Genomic DNA, 22478 nt, shown 5'->3' with positions numbered 1-22478 from the left:
CTCCACACTCCCTAACCGGTTTCAACGGGTATGAAGCGCAAGCAATCACCCCCCCGCCCTCTTTTCTTCCCGCCCCCTTTCTCGACCGAACACAGCAACTTCTGCTGGCGGCGTCGAATGAGCCCTCAGCCAATCGCCTGCTCCAAAAGGCGCGGGGGCGAGGCTTGACGAGGTTCAAACCAGCCGGGCAGCCAATCGGAGAGCTTATGGGGTGGGCCCCGCCGCGAGCTTTGCGGGTAAAGTTGCTGTGGCGGGTAGGGCTGTGGAAAACAAGAGGCTATCAAGTGCGTTGGAAACGACCCATTCGACTGCGGCGAAGGAAGGTGATCTGTGCGTTTTCCTTGACCCCCCTCTCTCGACGTCGCCAACAGCCGCTGCTTCTCTTCCTCAGCTCCACCAGGCGAGGGGCTAAGTACCACAAACGTGTAATTTTTACCCCCACCCTTTCTTAGAAAAGCGGGGCTGGGGCGGCTTGAGCTCTGGGGCGCGGCTGAGAAACGGTGACTGGGCTGTGTGGGGCTGACGCGACCCGGGAGCAGGCTGAGGGGGCGAAGGCGTCGGGGGTTTTTCGGGCAGGAAAGAGTTTGCGCGAGGGGAGGAATGAATTTCTAGCCTCTCCGAGGCCCGTGAAGAAGCCTCGAAAGAGCGGTTGGTGGTGAGGCGCGGAGGAGGGGGGGGGCGAAGTAGTTTGGGCGGGAAAGTGTCGCCACAGGCCGTGGGGGGGGGGCCGCCAGGGGATAAAGGCCCGGAATGCGAACCTCATTGTAAGCGACCGCTGCCTCTTTTCCGCGTTGCTTACTCGTTAATTTTCCCTCCCTCTTTTTTTTCCTCCCCCCCCCCAACCCACCCAGCTTTCCCCACCGATCAGGGACCGTTGCCGCAGCCATGGGCAAAGGCGACCCGAACAAGCCCCGGGGCAAGATGTCCTCGTACGCTTATTTCGTGCAAACGTGCCGCGAGGAGCATAAGAAGAAGCACCCGGACACTTCGGTCAACTTTTCCGACTTCTCCAAGAAATGCTCCGAGAAATGGCGGGTAAGCAAGAAGCGGCTCGGCCAGGCCCAGCTAGGGCCCGCCCGCCCGCCTGCCTCGCCTGGCGTTGCTCGGCTAGGCGCCGCCTCCCAGCAAGCTCCCCCCTCCCCCTCCCAGCGGCGTTGGCGCGCGTTGCAGTTGCTCGCGCCCGCCCAAGGACTTAAAAGGCGGGAACGGAGCTGGAGTCGGGCCTGCCAGCGGGCCCGCCTGATAAACAGCTTCCCTTCCTCCTCCACCCCCTTGCCGAGCTTTTTTCGGCGGCCGCAGTTTCTAACAGTGCGAAGTTGCAGGAGCGGCTGGGTTTTGTAAGCGGGGATGGAAGTAATAGAGCAAGTTCAAAGTTTACTAGGCTGTTAGCATGTTTTTAAAAAGGCATGGTGAAACCCCGCCCGTAAATTTGTAAGGAGAGTTCTTTGAAATGTTGCAACAATAAAGGCTGCTGTGCATTTTTAGGCTACTTCCAAACCGCGTTTGCCAAATTGTGTCTCCTACTCCCCACGTTAAAATGCTTCACTTTTCATTACAGTACATTACAGAAAACTATTGGATGTTCTGAGTATTTCCATAATACTCTTTGAACTCCTCAGCTCTTCGGGGCAAACTTGCAGATTGCCAGGATCCCTTACAAAAGCAAATTTGCTAAAGTTAAGCAGATTGAAAATGGCCACCTACTGGATGTCTTAACGTTTGCACCTTCTTGCCCGTGCCTCCTTCACATTCTCATTAAACTACAATTAAAAGGAACTGGAATATGTTATGAGGAGGTTCACATACCAACTGTAGGTTTGGCAGTGTAGTATTACTTAAGCCTTCCCCACTTTAAATCAGCAAGAAATATTAATAAATGTTAGATATGTATATATTTGTTCCAGGCAGTTTCTGGGATATTGGAAAAGGAATGTCTTCTGTATGGTCTGTGGGAGGAACAGAATATTATTTTGCCCATTCTTGGACTTGTAATAAATGCTTGTACTCATCGGTTGTAAGAGAATTCTGTAAGTCCCAACTCATTCTTACAACCATTGTTTGGCAGGAATTCATTTTTTCCCTTTCTAGTGTCTGTAGCTAAACAAAAGGCTTTAAAGCAAATCTGGAAAAATAGGAAGTAGCATAGTGGAAAAAACAAATTGGCTTGTTTGGATATGGTGCCTGCCTTATCGTTCACTTCCAGTATATTGTTGCAGTTTTTCTTAACGTATATAATATGTGGAGATGTTGCTCTCTGTATTTAGTGGTTGGTTGTTGCCAAGGCCCCCAAACCTTAAATATATGTGGTTTTAACACCCATTTTCCCCCTCCCTACAGACAATGTCAGCAAAAGAAAAGGGCAAGTTTGAAGACATGGCAAAGGGTGATAAAGTTCGCTATGATAGGGAGATGAAAAGTTATATTCCTCCTAAAGGGGAGAAGAAGAAGAAGAAGGACCCCAACGCCCCCAAAAGACCACCGTAAGTTTATCAAAGATATGATTTTTTGGTCTGCATGTAAGTTAATTTCAAAATGAGTGGAACATTTCTATCATCCCCTTAATCTGAAATCATGCCAAGTTGTCTGACACGGTGTCTTTGTTCATCCTGTAGATCTGCTTTCTTCCTGTTTTGTTCTGAGCATCGCCCAAAGATAAAAAGCGACCACCCAGGTTTGTCTATTGGTGATACAGCAAAGAAACTAGGCGAAATGTGGTCTGAGCAAACAGCAAAAGACAAACAGCCCTTTGAGCAGAAGGCAGCAAAACTAAAGGAGAAGTATGAGAAGGTAATGTGTTCCTTTTAGTTTTCTGTTAATCATGTGCATTATGGTTTTACTATTTGGGACCATGAATTGCCAACTGAAAATTAGTGTTGATTATTTGGCAAAAGTTAATGTTGGTACAGTAATGACCTAGAAAATAGCCTGAGGGTACAGTTTCTACTGTTGAGTCTAAATGGTACCGGCCCTGAGAACACTACTAGAAGACCACCTAAAGAACAGCTCTCTTGGCGGAAAACTATGCAAAAGTAACTGGTTTCAGTAAAAAAGCAAAAGTCTTCCAGTAGCATCGCTTGCTGTTTTTAAGGTTCATAGTCTTACATTATATGTTGTTGTTAAGGGACATGGCAGCAAGGATGATTGCCATGGGGAGAGTGATAGATGCTGTGAGCATGTTTTGAAAGTGTCGGGAAGCAACCCAAAGAACAAATGGGAAGAAATCCCAATTTATCTTTCTGAAGATGTGCTTTTTCAAACTAAATTTTGCATTGCTGTTGCAGGATGTTGCAGCATATCGTGCCAAGGGGAAGGGTGATGCAGGAAAGAAAGGTCCAGGTAGGCCAGCAGGCTCCAAGAAGAAAGTAGAACCTGAAGAAGATGATGACGAGGAAGAAGACGAAGAAGAGGAGGAAGATGAGGAGGAGGAGGAAGATGAAGACGAAGAGTGAAGTTATAAAGCTGCTGTAAAGATTTTGTGCTCAAAAGTCAATGATTTTGCTAAGAATGTGAAGTCGAGTGCAGCTCATTGTTAGCTTCAGTATAAAAACTGTACAGAATTGTGTATAGGTAATGTGATTGTAGGGAGACCTGTATTCTAATGTAAGTAGTAGCTGAATGCCACTACTGTTAGATTTTTAAAAGCTGATATTGTCAAATGTTCAGGCATATTTAATGGTTCTTTGGATTCAGTGACAGCTTGATTTTGAGCAGAGTTAAAAAAAATGGTAGTAAAATTGGTAGTCAACCTTGTCTTGCATACTATTGCATTGTATTACTTTTTTAACAATTTTGTAATAAAATGATGTACATTATTCTTGTTACTATACTGTAGTGTTAATTTGCTTAAACAGTTGGAAATTATAGTATATGCCTGTGGTAACGTCATGAAGGGTAAGGTAACCTTAAAGCAGCCTTCTCTCAATTGGTACGCTCAAAAATATTTGAGCTGCAACTCCTTTTCCTTGACAGTTTACTCTTTCTGGATTTAAGGACATTTGTGCAGAATATTAATAAGGCATGAGGTTGGAGAAGGCTGACTTAGAGAAGCCATGTTAGACTTATTTCATGTTGCAACTTTTGAGACGAGTAATTACAAGCAACTTTCACATAAAGCAGAAGTGGGCAACCTGTGGCCCTTCATATGTTGAACAGCAATTCCCTTCCCTGACTCTGCTGATGGTAGTTATTCAGGAACATGTGGAGGGCCAGAGGTTCCCCGCTCCCAGTTGTACAGCATTACAAATGTTCCTCTGCATAACTAGGACTGTGTATCACATGCCTCTTAAAGTGGTACTCTGAAGTGGGGCTTGTAGTATGAAAAATCTTGTGTAAGATCAGAACTAAAAAGTCTGTAGGAGAAAATTAAAATGTCAAATTTGGCCACATTAGCGATGAGTTGATTTATTGTGCAACAATGGCATGATACAGCCATGGGTTGGTTTTGGATGTTGCTTGATTTGAGATTAGTGTGGCACATGTAGAAGGTAAGGAATAGCCACTTAACTCCCTAAGGTTCTCCCTTAATGCTAGCCCCCATTAAAGCTGTAGTATGAAGTGCACCTTTTTGAAAATGTGCTTTAAATATGCTGCACTGAGTTCTGTGTTGGCGGCTTCCCATTTTAAGTTACAAATATTGCTTGTGTGTCAGGTCCATAGTTGTACAGTGGTGCCTCGCAAGACGAAAATAATTCGTTCCGCGAGTCTTTTCGTCTTGCGATGTTTTTCGTCTTGCGAAACATGGTCCGTTGCAACTGCGCCTCTTCAAGCGGCTTTATGAAAAAAGCGCAAGACGTTTTCGTCTTGCAAAGCAAGCCCATAGGGAAATTTGTCTAGCGAAGCAACGGAAAACGCTTTCATCTAGCGAGTTTTTCGTCTTGCGAGGCATTCGTCTTGCGGGGCACCACTGTATAAGGAAACACTTAATTTCTATAAATCAGATACATGGCCTTTCTTTTGACAAAGTTGTCCAGAAATACTGTATTGCATGATTAGTCTTCCAAAAATTATTTTTTTACCAGAAGCTTTTGGGGGATGTTGGGAGATTAAAACTGGCTCATTGTAGCTAGGGGACTCCTCAATATAGTGCAGTACAGGAGCCATTACTGCATTCTTGCTTGTAGACAAGCTTTCATAGGTAGTGGTGTAAAGATGATTCTAGACTAGGATTGGGGAACTTCAGGCCTGGGATTTAAATGGCCTCCAGATTCCAAGTCATGCTGCTTCGTTATCTGCTCCATGCCCTCCTTGAGTGCTTCTGCATGACTGGAATCGAGTCAGTGAACAGAGATACTGAACTGCAGTAATACTTAGTTTGCTTGGAGACACTCTTGTGGCTGGGAAGTATGGTAGTTTCTGTACAAAACTCACTTTCCTCCAGCCAAACATGCAGGTTGCCTACAAAAGGGATGGAACACAGTTGAAAAGGTTTCCTGTCCCTGTGCAAGACTAGTTGGCACTGATGTTTACATCAGATCTTTTAAATGGAAAATGTAACTATTTGGCTGATTTATTGCCTTCAAGACTGCTACATTAATACATTTCCATAGCTTGCTAATGATGCAAAGCTGCTGGTTCATGTCTTGGAAACTTCCTAGTTTTAACTTAAGAATATAGAATCATAGAATTGGAAGAGACCACAAGGGCCATCGAGTCCAACCCCCTGCCAAGCAGGAAACACCATCAGAGCACTCCTGACATATGGTTGTCAAGCCTCTGCTTAAAGACCTCCAAAGTAGGAGACTCCACCACACTCCTTGGCACTGTCGAACAGCTCTTACTGTCAGGAAGTTCTTCCTAATGTTTAGGTGGAATCTTCTTTCTTGTAGTTTGGATCCATTGCTCCGTGTCTGCTTCTCCAGAGCAGCAGAAAACAACCTTTCTCCCTCCTCTATGTGACATCCTTTTATATATTTGAACATGGCTATCATATCACCCCTTAACCTCCTCTTCTCCAGGCTAAACATGCCCAGCTCCCTTAGCCGTTCCTCATAAGGCATCGTATCCAGGCCTTTGACCATTTTGGTTGCCCTCCTCTGGACACGTTCCAGTTTGTCAGTGTCCTTCTTGAATTGTGGTGCCCAGAACTGGACACAGTACTCCAGGTGAGGTCTGACCAGAGCAGAATACAGTGGCACTATTACTTCCCTTGATCTAGATGCTATACTCCTATTGATGCAGCCCAGAATTGCATTGGCTTTTTTAGCTGCCGCGTCACACTGTTGGCTCATGTCAAGTTTGTGGTCAACCAAGACTCCTAGATCCTTTTCACATGTACTGCTCTCAAGCCAGGTGTCACCCATCTTGTATTTGTGCCTCTCATTTTTTTTGCCCAAGTGCAATACTTTACATTTCTCCCTGTTAAAATTCATCTTGTTTGTTTTTGCCCAGTTCTCTAATCTGTCAAGGTCGTTTTGAAGTGTGATCCTGTCCTCTGGGGTGTTAGCCACCCCTCCCAGTTTGGTGTCATTGCAAATTTGATCAGGATGCCCTTGAGTCCATCATCCAAGTCGTTGATAAAGATGTTGAATAAGACCGGGCCCAAGACAGAACCCTGTGGCACCCCACTAGTCACTCTTCTCCAGGATGAAGAGGAACCATTGATGAGCACCCTTTGGGTTCGGTCAGTCAGCCAGTTACAAATCCACTGAGTGGTAGCATAGTCAAGACCGCATTTTACCAGCTTCTTTACAAGAATATCATGGGGCACCTTGTCAAATGCCTTGCTGAAATCAAGGTAGGCTACATCCACTGCGTTCCCTTCATCTACCAGGCTTGTAATTCTGTCAAAAAACGAGATCAGGTTAGTCTGACATGACTTATTTTTCAGAAATCCATGCTGACTATTGGTGATCACAGCATTCCTTTCTAGGTGCTTTGTAGTAGCTAGATCTTTTATTCTGTAGGTCCTCAATACAGAGCCTGGGCTGACACAGAAAATCCTACTTTTAACCCTCTTTACTGCATTGACACAGTAGATACAAAGCATCAATTAAAGGTTCTGGCAGTGAATAGTGCTGGCAATATTATCTCTAGGCCTTGGGTCATGCTACTGGTATGGCTGTTCTACATGCCACTTCAATGGTTTCAGAATAGCTATGCCATAGCATTTAAGTGATCTTCAGCATACACTCTTAACATAAGATTGCTCTGTGCACAAAGCTGTATGAGGTGGTAAGATTGAATTTGAGATTATAGGTGAAGGTGTGCCATACTTCGATGCTTTATTGAAAGTTCAGAACAAAAGAACTAGTTTCCTGCTCTGCTAGCTACTACTTGTTGAGAGTGATGTGTCAACTAGAGCACTAAAAAATGTGATCCCCACATACAATTTAAATCAGTCATTCTACTGCAGGATTTTACAACTTGCATCAAATCTTGTGCACAGCATAGCTGCTCAAGGGTATCTGATCTGACCTGCTGGACTTGGCAGTGTTACTGTGTCTTCATACCTTAAATTTTGGAAGAGGAAGAGTGCATCCTAAAAGTTGGCAAGTTGCCTCATGACACTGGAATAAGTATTGGTTGCTACAGCAATATAAGCATCGGTTGGCCTAAAATACTCTGCTTCTAGACTTGTTTACACACTCAAAATATGGAAACTAAGAAAAATCAGTTTTTAAAAGAAGGAAAGCAGCATTTGCATGGCGTATCTTCCTTGAACTCTGCTAGGAACAAATTTTCCTTTTATCCTGAGCTTCAGAAAAGATGAATCTGGAAGTAGAATCCTCAAGGCTTTAACACTTTCCTAAAACTGCCATAAAGGCGGAATAGGTAAAGGTAAAGGACCCCTGGATGGTTAAGTCCAGTCAAAGGTGACTGGGGTGCAGCGCTCATCTTGCTTTTCAGGTTGAAGGAGCCGGCATTTATCCACAGACAGCTTTCTGGGTCATGTGGCCAACATGACTAAATCACTGCTGGCACGCGGAGGACTGACGAGTGCCAGAGCACATGGAAACACTGTCAACCTTCCCGCAGTAGCAGTACCTATTTATCTACTTGAACTGGTATGCTTTTGAACTGCTAGGTTGGCAGAAGAATGGCATCGTAAACCTTGCCATATCACTTAAGAGAAATGCTATATGCTTTTGTAGGTGAACATCATTGCAGCATCCTTTTTTCCAGGAATTTCCTCATGCAGCTAACTACTTGAGCCTATAAGGTGGACCAATATGCGGTATTTATTATCTATTGCCTACAAGATAAGCAATCCTAACCCCTGATCTGTAGTAGCATAAGGGGTTAGAAAGTGGCAGTAGTATCTCACTGCCTAATTCTGTTGAGCTCATCTGGGCTTTGAGGCCACCACTGCACCTATCAAAGACGGGTGGGTAGAAGCTACTAACAATGGTATTCCCACCAGTGGAAAGCCCTGGAATGGGGCATTTTGTGTATGGAATTGGACCATTCAAGGAACCACTGGATGATAATCTGATTCAGGTAGGGCCTATCAGGATTGCTCTGCTGAAGCTGGCACACAGGAACCCACCTTTTTATTACTTCCCAACCTGCCACACTAAGCACAAGAAGCAGACCTGCAGGTGCTGCTGTGGTTCTGGCTCTGTTTAGTCTCACTGCTATTCTAGCTGAGAGTAAGGATTGCTTACTTATGTTAGGGAACAAGCAAGAACAATGAAAGGATTCTATTTAACAATTACGTATGCACTACATACGTACACTCTCTAAAGGCGTTTTGATTCAATAGGAACGTGATTAGAAAAAGAAGTTTTTGGTGCAAATATATAATAAACCCACAAGTTAAAATTTATTTTCTTCACCTAAAAAACAAGCAACCCAGAATTAAGATATACACAAGATACCCAAGTTTCATCCCTATTAAAACTTTTGAAGATTTATACAGTCTTTACAGAAACATACAGTGTATCAAAATCTGCATAAATCAAATTTATAAAATGTGTAGAAATGCATAGTGATCAACTTACAAAGCAAGGATATGGAATCTACTTTTCAAAAAGCAGGTTACAGTAGGAAAAGTCATTAGGAGTAACAGTTTATGTTGTTTTGTAAGATTTGGAGTTTAAAAATACAGATCCATATTCACATACAGTATTGGATTTTAATGTAATTGCACACAATACCCATTTGATACACACACGCGCCTGCACAATCGATGTGCAATCTTTCATTTATGCATAGTAATGTGATTAAATTAACCTCTGTCCAACAAAGAAAATGAAAATCTGTTTTCATACATACATACAAACAATAAAATGTACCCACACCCTTATTATCCTTTTTATTTCTTCCTCCATTTTCTAATTTAATTATTCACACCTTTCAGAGGAGGCCCAAAAGATCAACACCAAAGAAATAATTAAAGATTCCAAACTATATGTAGCAGGCCTTTATTAAGGCCAGAATTTTGGGTTTACTAAATGTTGTAACAGAACACTAAGCTATACCTAAACTAAAATTTGGCCTTATAACTGAAGCATCTCCATTGCTCACTTTTAGGAGTTGCTTGAGTGAAGATCAAGGAGTTAATACTATGGGAATTTAATCAAATCATCAAGTTTAATTTTGAGCTAAAAATCCTGCAGAGTCACATGCATATGAACCTAGCTGATTTCAGTAGAATTCAGGTGTGCCTAACTGTACAGCAGGGGCCAGAAACTAATACCAAACCTCTTAGTATCTCTGCCTTTGAATTGGATTAAATATTGAAGCAGGTATCATTTATTATCTCCCCCCTCCCCCGCCATGTTTAGGGTAATATTCAGCACAAATGTTTTAAGAAACTTTCCCTTAGTTTTTATCTTTTCAGTATCTTTATTTTCCATTTTCTGTTCATGCCATGGTGTCATTATATAATTTGTAGTCATAACACAATCCTGAAGTTTAAACACTCTAATTCTTTGGAGGAAGGAAGAGAGCCTTTGAATTCACCTTCAATTCCCATTTGCTCATTTCTAATCTATATACGTATGGATCTTTAGCTAGTTGACAATATCCCTTTACATGCAGAGTGCTTGTAAAATAATTTTGATTTCTTTTTTTTAATCCAGTTCTTCTGAGATTCCCATTTATCACAAGGAAAGTGAATTGGATCAATTTTACTGTTCTACATTGTGCAGATGTACACATATTTCAATTTTGACATATACAGAAGTTTCGTAAGGCATGATACAGCAGGGAAGTTAGTGCTTGAAATTTTTTTAGTTGCAATTTGGAGTGCTCACTTCCACTGAATGCATCACTTAGTGCTAAATTTCAGTTTCAGCTATATACTGTAACACAGAAGATGTAAGCTACTTCAATGCTATTTTACACAAGTGGCTCATGGATTTAAGTGCTACTAAGTATATACTAACTACAACCTTCTTTCCAAAGGTTCCAGTGAAGCTTTAGCATCACTATTTCAGGTTCCTCTCACAGTATCCCTGTTATGACTTGTGTCTCAATTTGTTGCCCTTAACCATATGAAATAAGGAGTGTTATTGTAAATTTGGCAATATCTTAAACCACAAGAGCTTTACCAACTCATCCCTATTTTAAAAAAGGAGACACTTTGACTAACTTGTTCTATGATGATTTTTCTTCTTCTTGTGAACTACAGAGGAAAAATTAAAGAGGCACTAAATACATTGAAAATCCACCTTTCAAAAAAGCAGCATGACTGTGAAAGAAGGCCACCCTGGCTAAAAAACCTGTGGCAGTGCTTGGTAAGATGTAAAATCAAAACAACGTACAACAGGTTGATAATCACCACGTTATAGCAAAGTCTGGTTACTCCAACCTTTTTCAAGTGTGAGTGTTTAAAAAAATAAAAACTGCCTGCAGACCCCTGAGTGTAATCCCAAAGAAGACAACAACATGCTTGGATCCAATTCCCCTGCCTGTGCGCAAGTGGATGGCACTTATGCACACATGGGAAGCTGCCAATTCACAGCCCTTTATGCCACTCAAAAAGCCATTCCAGAAGTTCCTCCAGCCATCAGGAGGGGCTTTTGGGGTGGAGGCTGTCACCAGAAGATGGTGCAGAAAAGCACCCTTTGTATGACTGCAAACAACTTCCCACTACAGATCCAAGTTGGTGCTTTTAGCTTTGCTCCTAGTAAAAGAGAAACAAAGTCAAAAGCACATTCAGTTATTAACTAACGCACCATAAAACAAAAACATCCTAAAAACGAAACAAAAAAGAGAGAGATGTAAACATCTATTAAAGTTTAAGGTAAGAGCAGTTTTTGTAAACATCAACTGCAAGTTGATAAATCTATCACTGTCCATCTACGTCCTTCATCTAGATCAAGAGGTTCCAGGCTCGCAGCTGTATGAAGTTAATAGTTGCAGCAGTTTTCAGGCTATCTTCAGTCCTATATGAATTCAACTTGTCATAGGTAGGTCTGGGCTTATTTTGTCTACACATTAAGGATATTGTTCATTTCCCATTTTTGTGTTGCTTTATTTGAGTCGCACTCTGAAATAAACACTTGGTGTAGAACCTCTGAACGGTCCAAACATTTTCCTGAAGGGATATGGGTAAATCTATGTAGATTCTGCAAAACAAGAAGCAAGCAAAAAGCTGTTACTTCCCAAGAACAATCTGCCAAGTCCTACTGAAACTACCGTTCTTATCAGTTGCTATATGGTTTGCCTTGAAAATGATTAATACATTTTATTTATTTATATATGAACAAAGTTACTTACCAGATACCCTAATCATCTAATGTGTTGATATCTGTATTATCTGAAACCCTTTATATAAAGGGTTTCAGATATTTCAGATATCAACTCATTAGATGATTAGGGTATCTGTGGTAACCTTGCTCATATATAACTAAGGGTTTAAATTTCTGAGCAGGGGGTGTGAGGGGGAGAGAGGGAGGGACACAACAGTTTCTGAAGCCACAGTGTCTGGGATAGGTCACCACAATCAACTGCTCAAAAGGCATGGGCTGGTGATCTCTCCCATCCCCTCAGATTCCACATAATTCGACCACAGAGCCTAGGGCTTGCCAATTAGAAGGTTGGCAGTTTGAATCCCCGAGATGGGGTGAGCTCCCGTTGTTCGGTCCCTGCTTCTGCCCACCTAGCAGTTTGAAAGCACGAAGTGCAAGTAGATAAATAGGTACCATTCCGGCGGGAAGGTAAACGCCGTTTCCGTGCACTGCTCTGGTTTGCCAGAAGTGGCTTAGTCATGCTGGCCACATGACCCGGAAGCTGTACGCTGGCTCCCTCGGCCAGTAAAGTGAGATGAGTGCCGCAACCCCAGAGTCGTCCGCGACTGGACCTAATGGTCAGGGGTCCCTTTACCTCTTATTAGATGTTACGAAATGTATTTACAAAGGGAAGGTGGTGGTGGTGGGGAGAGAACATGAACATTCTCTTTTCCTGGTCACCTTTCCCCTATGTGCTGTAGGCCATCAGTTACTCCAATATTCTTTCCTGTACCCTTCTTTGCTCCCCTGCCCCAGTCATGTCTCAGACAATATATCAACCACTCTTACCTAATATCATTTTAACACCCCCTCTGTATTCCAGTTTAGCAATTTTTCTTCTTCTTGTGCCCCTTCGTTCTCCCCCTGCCCAGACCCTATTGACATGCTTTCCCTTATCCCCATCCTTCTATATGTTAAGGCTCAAGTCTCTCTGGAAATTATATTCATAGCTGAGATAGTGTGAATCTTGACTCCCAACCTGAGGTGAGGGTGGAAGAGCTGTTTTCATTCAGCTGGGAAGGAAATCCACCTGATCGTGCTCAGAGAGATTCTGTTCATTAATTGCTAGAGGTCAATTAAGTTCTGTATATACTCCCTGGCTAGTCTATCCCAATGTATTTGTTTTCTGGTAGAAGAGAAGATGAGAAAGTGCCAACAAAGAGGTAAGATATATTATCTCATCTGTGCACTTAAGTTTCCATCTTTTGTGTCCTCCAATATGGCTCCTATGTTTACAATAAAATAAATTTTGCACTGTTGCTTGAGCTGGATACTTTTGAAAGAAAAACTTTTCCAGATATCCCCAAATCTTATTTCTCCATCATTGAAAGCAACAAAAGTAATTATAAGATTCTCCAGTACACAGATCGCTCACAAGAGAAGATGAAAATTCATATCACTGATTAGATACCTTGAAGTACTGCCACTCCTTGTATTCATTTAGATTGCAGTGTGTAATCATAACTTTGGTGCCATCGGGTCCTTTACTCAAGCACTGGTCATACTGCATGAGCTGGTTGGCTTCATTAATTCTGAACAACTAATAGGAAAAAATATAACATTAAAAACCACTATATATTTTATACCAGTAACTGCTGAAATGCTAAAGTAATAACTGACATGTTAAAAATGATACTGCTCAGAAGCAATATTACAATTATTCAATATACTTGTGTTTTGCTTTTTAGAAGTATACTGAAGGCAAGAGACTTTTACAGACAAGCACAGTACATTGTCTGCTCAGAAGTGAGCCCTAAGAAGTGACCTAAGGATACACAAGGTCCATCACAATGCTCTGTCATGTGGTCATGCTTAACAGTGATTGAGGTATTGCTTACATCTGCAGGTAAGTGGGTCCAATATTGCTTTCTTGATTTGGAAACAGTAAGCTCTGCAACTGGAAGGAGCTAAAATTTGCTGAGCACCAATAATCGTAACATTTTATCTGTATTTAACAAAACTAATATATGGCATGCTCTGGTCCATGGGGTCACGAAGAGTCGGACACGACTAAACAACAACATTTCCCTTGTAATAAAACCTCTTAGTGGTTTACAATAAAGCCTCTTAGCGGTTTACAATGCGTTTTGGATTGGTCAGACAACATGAACTGTGAGCAAATGTTAGGGTCAAAAGGGGAAAATGGCATTGTTCATCAGAAGCCAGCTCACATGTCTTCTGATTTAAACATCAGCATTCCAAACACTGGCCTTCAATACCAGTAATGAGTTGAATGAATCACAGAAGTCAGGGCTACTGGTCTGAATCCCAACAGCACTCATCAGCTATGGTATGAAGTGATGGTAGAAGGAGAAGAAAGGAGTTGTATGTTGCTGAAACTCCCATCATGAAAGGCTGACTATGGGGATGTATTCATGCTTAGCTGATAGGAGGCTTCCATGAGCTGGAAAGGGGAGGAAGCAATTTTCAGCAATTCTCTCTTCCCAAAGCAGCACCCTGCTAAATTGGCTCCAGAGAGTTGGAGGTCTCTCTGGAGCAGATTTAGAGAAGTCACAAGGAGGCTGCAGGGGGAAATGCTGAAAAAATGCTTCCATTCTCATTCTGCCAATGGAAACTTTTCACTGCTAGCTGGGTGACACTGATTGGAAATACAGTTACGCTAGACTCTCATATTTGTATACCCCTTGGGGATTTTAACATTAAGCTGTCTAGAAATGCTTTTAAATAAAATGAATAAATGTTATGAATATAGATTTGGACTTCCCCTAGCATATATGTGTTTTTAGGTTTTTATATATTGTTTTATCCTAAAATTTATAGTAGTCATAGTCACTTTATTTGTATACCACTTTTTTTGGGTAAACATTGCACTCAGAGTAGTTTAGAACAACACACGATATATACCCAAAATATAACAACTTGGATTAGATCCATGAACAGAAAGGTTCCTTTTCCTTCCATCTACAGAAAGCTTTTGATCCATTTGGTGGAGGGGAGGAGGCAGAATTTTTTGGTGATTCTCCTTTCTCCCTAAAGCTGCCCCAAATTGCTCCATAGGAACCCCTAATCCCCCAAGCAGATTTTCAGAAGGTACAAGGGGCTGCAGAGGAAACGTAGAAATAAGCACAAATAGTATCTAAATTTGAGCCATCAACAATGCATTTGTGATCCACAAGAGTTCCCTATGTAAAACAATTAAAAATAATGGTTATTATTTAATTTATATCCTGTCCTTCCTCTCTAAGGAACCTAGGGTGGTTCAGTAATATGATTTATAATTTTATTGTGATAATGCAGTAGTGGCCTTCACACACGACAGCTCCCAGTGCGCTCTCTATCTCTCTCTCTCTCTCTCTCTCTCTCTCTCTCTGTGTGTGTGTGTAAAGTTGTGCTTCAACTAATTTAGTACTGTTTACAGCGATGGAAGAAGAAGAAGGAGAAGAAGAAGAGGAGGAGGAGTTGGAGTTTGGATTTGATATTCCGCTTTACCACTACCCTAAGGAGTCTCAAAACGGCTCACAATCTCCTTTCCCTTCCTCCCCCACAACAAACACTCTGTGAGGTGAGTGGGGCTGAGAGACTTCAGAGAAGTGTGACTAGCCCAAGGTCACCCAGCAGCTGCATGTGGAGGAGTGGAGACATGAACCCGGTTCACCAGGTTATGAGTCTACTGCTCTTAACCACTACACCACACTGGCTCACAGGAAAATCCACAGGCAAAAAGTTTAATCTTTTGGCATTCCTCGTAATTCCAAAGATCTTGTTTTGAGACTACTTACTTGATTTCCTCCCATTCTGTGACATGGTCCAAGTTCCACAAAGCCCCCATTGGAATGCCCCATGCTGTCTATGCAGTAAGCAGATTCAAAGCCTCTGATCTGAAACACATGTATAATTAATATTGTAGCTAAACATTTCAAAATAAAATTAGGAAGCTAATAACTTGCTTATGAAAAAAGTATTATGTAGTTGTACAGAGATTTCTGAAATGACACACACAGCTCACCGAAGACCTCAACATAATGTGCTGGAGTCAGAATACTGATAACTATTAGAAGGGGAAAAAATCCACTATACCAATGGATGTCATGGGCACCCTTTTGGTATACTATACAAAAAGGTACAGCAGAACTGGAGCTTGGGGTACATAGCCTCCCTATAAGTAAATATAGTTAGCAAGGAGAGTTCAGTGGATTGTATTCCACACAAAGCTAAATCTTTCAGTTGTCTCTTCAAGGTGTTTTCCTTGTATGGCGGTACCTCTCCCCCCACTGCATATTCCCTAACATTGTTACGGGAGTTTCACCCAATCTTTGGAGCAGATTTGGGTATGGTGCAGTGTGCGCACCAGGCGGGGGGCAGAGAAGGGAAAAAAATCAGCAGCGCTAGAAGCTTGCACACATGCCAGAGCAAGGAAGATGAGTTCTGCCTGCTCTGCTGAATGAGGAGATAACGAATCTTTCAAGTGAGTCAGTAGCAGATTAGCACACAGGAAGTTACGACACTGAGAAAAATAATCAAGTAGGAGCTGGATTCTTCTTTCTTTTTCCATCTTCATGCTAGCAACTTAAACAGTGTCACTTTTTTTTTGCACTCTTGCAACTTTTTATCTTCTCTGTGCCCACTGTTCACATTTAACCCAGTCAACTTCGAGTTAAATGTACATATGTACTAATATTTTTTTTTTGCCAATTCCTATATTGAAATCTGGACTGATTTCACATCAACTTATTGTTTTGTTCATAAGCCCTGGGACTCTTAAGTAATTCATGCAGATCTAAACTAAACAGTTTTAGAATTTGAATGTGCTGGTTCCTTCCCTGAATATTGCCACAAAGAGATTCCTATCCCCCTTGTTTTTCCAGCACATACTAGTCCTTCCTATAATTAATTCTGGACTGGAAGAACAAGGGGAATAGGACTCTTTGTGGCTGCTGTAGCTCAGGACACCTGAAATAATGACTTGTATCAAGGAATGGATCTGCAAAAACACTGTAGTTACCTCTCCCCACTCCAGATTTTTAGGTGGTAAAGGATAGTGAGAAGTTATATCATAAGCTATTTCTTCCATAAACCACTTAAAACTTTTGCACTTGTGATCTTCACGAAATTTCTTCAGGTCAGATATATCACCGTATGCTAGTGCTTTTGTCTCAGGACGACTAGCATAGAAGTAATCTTTGTATTCATCCCACCAGACCTCCACAACTCGGACGTAGTTCTGTGGGAAAAAATATACCGAATTCATTTTACAATAACCCAAACAAGAGTTTACCAGAGCATGGGTAATTGTGGCTAGGCTTTCTCTTTATCACTTTATGTGCGCACACACTTCATTTGTGGGTAAATCTTTTGATAACACACTGTAGTTTCATTTCCCAGAACGTTAAAGGAAAATTCTTATACAGCTTTCATATTTGTATCAACTTTAATTGAACAAAATGCTGGTATTACATGTGTGCTTTTCTATATTTAAAAAATAAAGACACCTTCAGGAATACAGGTATAATTTAAAAGCTCCCAAATTTAGTAATAAAATAAAATGTTGCTCTTTTTGGTTAGGAGGTGAAGAACACTAAGCAGCCCTCAACATGGTTATCCAGTTATGAAACCATAGGATTAGTGAGTGGCTCTACAGATACACAAATGCGCGCACGCACACACAACTAACTTAGGTGTGTGTGTTTTTTAATCAAATTACATGTTTTCATTCAGTTAGAATAAAACTCATCATCTAGGGAAGAGAAAAAGAGATAGATTTGAATGTGTCTAAGATTTTTAATTTAGCAATCAAATGCTAAAGACATAAAACTTCACCTTTAAAGTAGGAGATGATCCAACATATGCTGGAGGTGGATTCCCTTGCCATCCCTGGAGACGATAAATGTGTCCAACACGAGAACAAGGCACAAACAGAAGCCTCCCTCCACATTGCCAAATCTGCAGGTTTTTATATATTGAAAGAGATGAGAACGGGAGAATTACACATTCACAAATTTCAAAATCTCATAAAACACTTGTAAACATTAAATTATAGTACTAGCTATTATTATTTTTCAAAGCTTTCAGCATCATTGCAAGATGTCAATAACCACCACCACCGTCCTTTAGTATTAGGAGCCCTTACATATCATTTGAAAGAAAAAAATGTCAAATAATTAGTGCACACCACTGAAAATTGCCTAATTTCTTAACTGGATTGCATTCAGTTTAGAAGTTATATCCGCAGATAATATTAGGAACTAATTTCATTTAATATTACATGTCATTTTAGGGTGCCCATTAAGTTTTAAATCGAAATATTAAATAACTCACTTCAACACTGTGAGCAATTTTAACCACTTTTTCAGAATTTGCTGGTGGTATTTGTAAATCCCTTAAACTGCAGTAAGCTCAGCTATCGTTTGTATGATTTCAAACCTTCTTTCTCTCTTAGGAGGCATTAAACAAAACATTTTGCTTTGCTGCATAGAACTTCATATTATTCTGGATCATTTAACAAAGCAGAACACAAGCAGTTTGGCCGATGGGGCAGAGCTCCTATGCTGGCTTCCCAGCAGGTGAACTGCTTTCTGGGAGGGAGAAATGAGACGGCAGGGAGGTTGGCCAATCTCCCTGCCACCTGGCCCCTCTCCCTTCCAGTAAACAACAATGACCCATCTACCAAGAAGCTAGTAGTAGCTGCTCTACCCCACCCAGTAAGCCACATCTGGGGCACAGGTCTAAGATTTCCAATATATTTCTTAAGATCTTCCTTCTATGCATGTTTGCTCAGAAGCAGGTCCAACTATGTACAGTGGTGCTTAGTCCCTAGGAATTGTGTTATAGTATCAATGTCATTTCAACAAAGCTGAAATGTAGCATGTCTAAACCTGAAGCTCTCTTATCTACCGTATTTTTTGCTCTATAAGACTCACTTTTTCCCTCCTAAAAAGTAAGGGGAAATGTGTGTGCGTCTTATGGAGCGAATTCAGGCTGCGCAGCTATCCCAGAAGCCAGAACAGCAAGAGGGATTGCTGCTTTCACTGTGCAGCGATCCCTCTTGCTGTTCTGGCTTCTGGGATTCAGAATATTTTTTTTTCTTGTTTTCCTCCTCCAAAAACTAGGTGCATCTTATGGTCTTGTGCGTCTTATAGAGCGAAAAATACGGGTAATCTTCAGAGGCTATCCATGCTACAAAATAATTCAACCCAATTTTGCTCTAGACTCAGAATTACAAGCAAAACTGGGCTACATGAAAAAGGTGCCAGTGACTAAAACCTACACCCTTATTGATCTATAAAATCAGGACTCAGACTTTACTTTAGCAACCACTAAGTCAACAGATAATGTGCCAAAATGTGAGGCAGATGTGTCCTCTAGTAATTTTGAGTCTCTGGTTCAGAGGAGGCAAGAATTTGGCATCATTATGGCCTTGCTGATAAAGGTACATCTGAGAATGAAGAGCCCCACAGAAAACAAGGTGTAGGCCCAACAGTTTCAAAAGCAATAAACATAATAAATGCAGTAAGACAGTTGTCTGTATGGCACTAATCAGGAGTTGGCTGATGGAAAACAAGGAAAGTATTGCTGTCCCTGGGCCAAACAAAAAAACAAAAAAACTTGTAAGAACTGAGCTGACTGATGGTCACATATTTACTTGAAATATGATAGTTATCAACTCTTGGTATGGTTGCTTACCTTGTAAGATATTTCAAAGTTTTCACCACCCCAGATTTGTAGACCTGGATCATAGAGACCCAGCTCAAAAAAGAAATCACGTTCGATGGCAAATAATCCACCAGCCATTGCAGGTGACCTAGGAACAAGAAGAGGAACTAACAGTTTGTATGCCATGGACCAGAAGGAATCCCTTTTATATGTAGGAATCAACTGACAATTTTTTTTGATAGGTAGAAATTATAAAGCTTTAATGGTGTTCAATAAAAAGTTTATAGCAATTGTTTGAACTCCAAAGTTCAGATAACAGGCTAAATCATTTTGGAATCCAAGGTACCAGGTAAGGTACAGACTAAATGTTGGTATGATTTAGTCCCAACACTTGTTGTTTTTAATGTATAAGCAGTCACAGAGGCTGTGATCCAGAATGGGGGGGGGGACTGGGCTGGAGGCTTGCTTTCTCCATGACCTGCTTGCCTTTAAATGTCATAAAACAGTCATAAAAACACTCCTAGTCTTTTTGCAGTTGTAGAGAAATGGTTCATAATATGCCAAGAATTTGTGTCAAGTTCAGAACAGCTGAAAGGTCAAAACCAAACCAAATGGACATTATCAGAACTGTAAGCAGTTAACCAATGTCTCAGAACAAAGTGTTAAGATGGTGGGCTATATTTTCTTTCAGTATAAACAAAATTCAATTCATTATTAAAAATATTTAGATTAACCCATACCCATGTATACTATAAGACAGAGGAAAGATGGGATACAAATGACAATTTTTCTTTATGTACCATTTTAGGTCTTTAAAACATTCAGCATGTTCTGGTTCAGTTGGCCATTATCAACCAAACCAATTTTTTCTCTCTACAATCATAAGGACTAGAGATTATGTTCTTAAAAAGTGGTATTGGAGGTTTCTAGGTTTCTCTCCAGATGCCAATGTGAAAACCTGCATAACATGCATTAGGTAAAGGTAAAGGTACCCCTGCCCGAACGGGCCAGTCTTGACAGACTGTGGGGTTTGTGTGCCCATCTCACATTTATTGGCCGGGGGCCAGCGCTGTCCGGGGACACTTCCGGGTCACGTGGCCAGCGTGACATCGCTGCTCTGGCGAGCCAGAGCCGCACACGGAACGCCGTTTACCTTCCCGCTGGTAAGCGGTACCTATTTATCTACTTGCACCCGGGGGTGCTTTCGAACTGCTAGGTGGGCAGGCGCTGGGACCGAACAGCGGGAGCGCACCCCGCCGCGGGGATTCGAACCGCCGACCTTTCGATCGGCAAGCCCTAGGCGTTGAGGCTTTAGCCCACAGCGCCACCCGCGTCCCTAACATGCATTAGCCAGTGTCAATATTCTAATAAAAATATGAAAATGTAAATATAATGGAAGTATAAATGTACAGTGATGAATTTCTGTTGTGCTCTTAACTTTAAATTATTTGATTCCTCCTTCCTAGAACTGTTTTATTAACGGTGTATAAATGCAAAAAAATATGCTCATTTCTGTGAGAGGGCCTACAACTTTTTATGTTTGGGAGCAAAAATGTGTGCGTGTCGTCCAAAGCTTCATAATTTCTTGAAAATGATTTGGAATATTAGTTCCAAAAATACAATAAAGTGAGAGTAAAATGAAAGTAGCAGAATTCTTAAAATGGCATTATTGCATATTCAAATAATACAAAAATACATTTACTTTGGTTACAGGAAAAAAGAAATTTTGAAATGAAAAGGATTCTAGTTGCAGGATTAGTGAAGTGTAAGTGAACCAAAGCAGAATCGCAGCCTAGTTAGTTTAGGGGAAGAAGTAGGTATATTAGAACATTTTCAGTCCTTTCTGGCCAAATTTTGTTTTTGAACAAATCATTTTATAGGTAAAGGCAAAAATTCAGAGAAACATAACATTTCCCTTTGCCATTAAAATAACAGGTTATTTAGACAAAAGACACATGGACGATGCATTTTCTTTCTGTAAATATCTATCAATTAGTTCCATATGTCAGTTCACCTGTCCGGGCAGGGCAAAACAGCACCTGATAAGGATACTAAGCAATTTCTAACACAATCAAGGTATAATGGCAGACCACAGATTTCGTTTGAACAATCCAATTAGCAGCTGCCCTACATTTTGCTGAAAGAACTGAGTATATAAGTACAAGACACAGAAGAGCAAAAGGAGTTAGTAAGGCTATGTTAGAAGAGCTTGACCACAGATTAGTGAAAAGAACGATGTATCTCCACAGAGCATCTGCTTTTGTTAGCTTTGCTTTAAAGGTCTGGAGAGTTCATGCAAATATTTAATAGTTCAGTACATCCTTAGGAAAAGGAGAAATGTGTAAGTGGTTTAGTGATTACCGATACGGCTCAGTTTTTGTCTTTCTCATTTCCTTCTCACGTTTGGTCAAGGGCACCCTCTTCCAGAGCATACTCCAATCCCATGCTCCTCTAGCAAACCCATCTTCGTCACCACCCCCTTGGGGTACAATGTTATAAGTGTTGCCATCTATGACATCTATAAGCGGCACAGTGCATGTGGTTCTGCAGGATTATGGATGGTGGCGGTGAGGATGAAAGCAGGTACATGGCACATTTAAACGAATCACATGGTTCATGGAAAAGAAAGGGGAAAAATGAAAGGATTTAGATAAGCATGAGTTATAAAGATCAATAGAATGAAACAGCATTTTTTACCGATATGGCTCAGTTTTATATTTTCTTTTTGCCTTTTCCTTGTGGCTTAATGGAATACGCTTCCATAGCAAGCTCCAGTCCCAGGCCCCTCTGGCAAAGCCATCTTCATCCCCACCTTGCTGTGGTTCAATGGAATAGTCATTCCCATCTATGTAATCTATTAGAGGCACAGTGCATGTAGTTCTGAAACATTTATGGAAGGGGAAGAGAGAAGATTAAGCTGTCTAATCCAATAAGTCATCTGCTATCTCTTACACTTTATTCCAATATAACTTCAATAAATATAGCATATACATACAGTGCTCTTCTTGCAGAAGGAAAGTAGGGGTGTGGGGATTATGAATGAGTAGGATGAGGTCAAATTTATTTAAGAATACATTAATGCTGAAAGCAGAAACATCAACACACCAATCTACCTCTTCCTTCACAGATTTCTGATAACAAAATATCAAGGTGAATGATGGAAGCTATGTGTTTCACTTTTTGCAAATATGA

At 41.2% G+C, this 22478-nt stretch overlaps 2 protein-coding genes and 1 long non-coding RNA gene across 9 annotated transcripts in view; 1 reads left to right on the top strand and 2 right to left on the bottom strand.

The window, feature by feature from the left end:
• The first annotated feature begins 268 nt into the window (after positions 1-268).
• On the top strand, positions 269-4388 carry HMGB2 (high mobility group box 2). Of its 3 annotated transcripts, none has more exons than XM_082237296.1 (5): positions 269-400; positions 852-1035; positions 2338-2480; positions 2613-2787; positions 3282-4388. In XM_082237296.1, the coding sequence occupies exons 2-5, from the start codon at positions 886-888 to the stop codon at positions 3447-3449; spliced, it is 636 nt and encodes a 211-aa protein (XP_082093422.1). In that variant the 5' UTR covers positions 269-400; positions 852-885; the 3' UTR covers positions 3450-4388. The 3 variants fall into 3 exon arrangements, with proteins under 3 accessions (XP_082093422.1, XP_082093423.1, XP_082093424.1); XM_082237297.1 differs by having other exon boundaries at positions 275-425; XM_082237298.1 differs by having other exon boundaries at positions 306-323.
• LOC309540461 lies at positions 3747-5582 on the bottom strand. Its single transcript, XR_014223313.1, has 2 exons — positions 4918-5582; positions 3747-4670 (listed from the first exon to the last, which is right to left on the bottom strand). It is a non-coding gene; the product is annotated as an uncharacterized lncRNA (long non-coding RNA).
• A 3155-nt stretch (positions 5583-8737) lies between these two features.
• GALNT7 (polypeptide N-acetylgalactosaminyltransferase 7) overlaps positions 8738-22478 on the bottom strand; it is a 46589-nt gene continuing 32848 nt past the window's right edge. For 2 of the 5 annotated variants that reach the window (XM_082237224.1, XM_082237226.1), the window contains exons 6-12: positions 21648-21830; positions 19317-19434; positions 17454-17576; positions 16639-16857; positions 15416-15514; positions 13087-13215; positions 8738-11513 (exon numbers count right to left, since the gene is read on the bottom strand). In XM_082237224.1, coding sequence (XP_082093350.1) covers positions 11376-11513; positions 13087-13215; positions 15416-15514; positions 16639-16857; positions 17454-17576; positions 19317-19434; positions 21648-21830 — 1009 coding nt within the window. In that variant the 3' untranslated portion in view covers positions 8738-11375. Of the gene's footprint in view, positions 11514-13086; positions 13216-15415; positions 15515-16638; positions 16858-17453; positions 17577-19316; positions 19435-21647; positions 21831-21983; positions 22167-22478 lie in introns of all 5 variants that reach the window. The other 3 variants (XR_014223237.1, XM_082237227.1, XM_082237225.1) reach the window with 3 other exon arrangements.

This window comes from Podarcis vaucheri, assembly GCF_965113315.1.
Source record: "Podarcis vaucheri genome assembly, chromosome: 9".
Lineage (NCBI taxonomy): Eukaryota > Metazoa > Chordata > Lepidosauria > Squamata > Lacertidae > Podarcis > Podarcis vaucheri.
This window is presented reverse-complemented; position numbering and strand designations above follow the sequence as displayed.

Excerpts from the sequence above, each read along its gene's own strand:
- HMGB2 (XM_082237296.1), top strand. The coding sequence starts at position 886 with ATGGGCAAAGGCGACCCGAACAAGCCCCGGGGCAAGATGTCCTCGTAC. Across the intron at positions 1,036-2,337 it reads AATGCTCCGAGAAATGGCGG|ACAATGTCAGCAAAAGAAAA; the intron begins GTAAGCAAGAAG and ends CCCTCCCTACAG. Across the intron at positions 2,481-2,612 it reads AACGCCCCCAAAAGACCACC|ATCTGCTTTCTTCCTGTTTT; the intron begins GTAAGTTTATCA and ends TTCATCCTGTAG.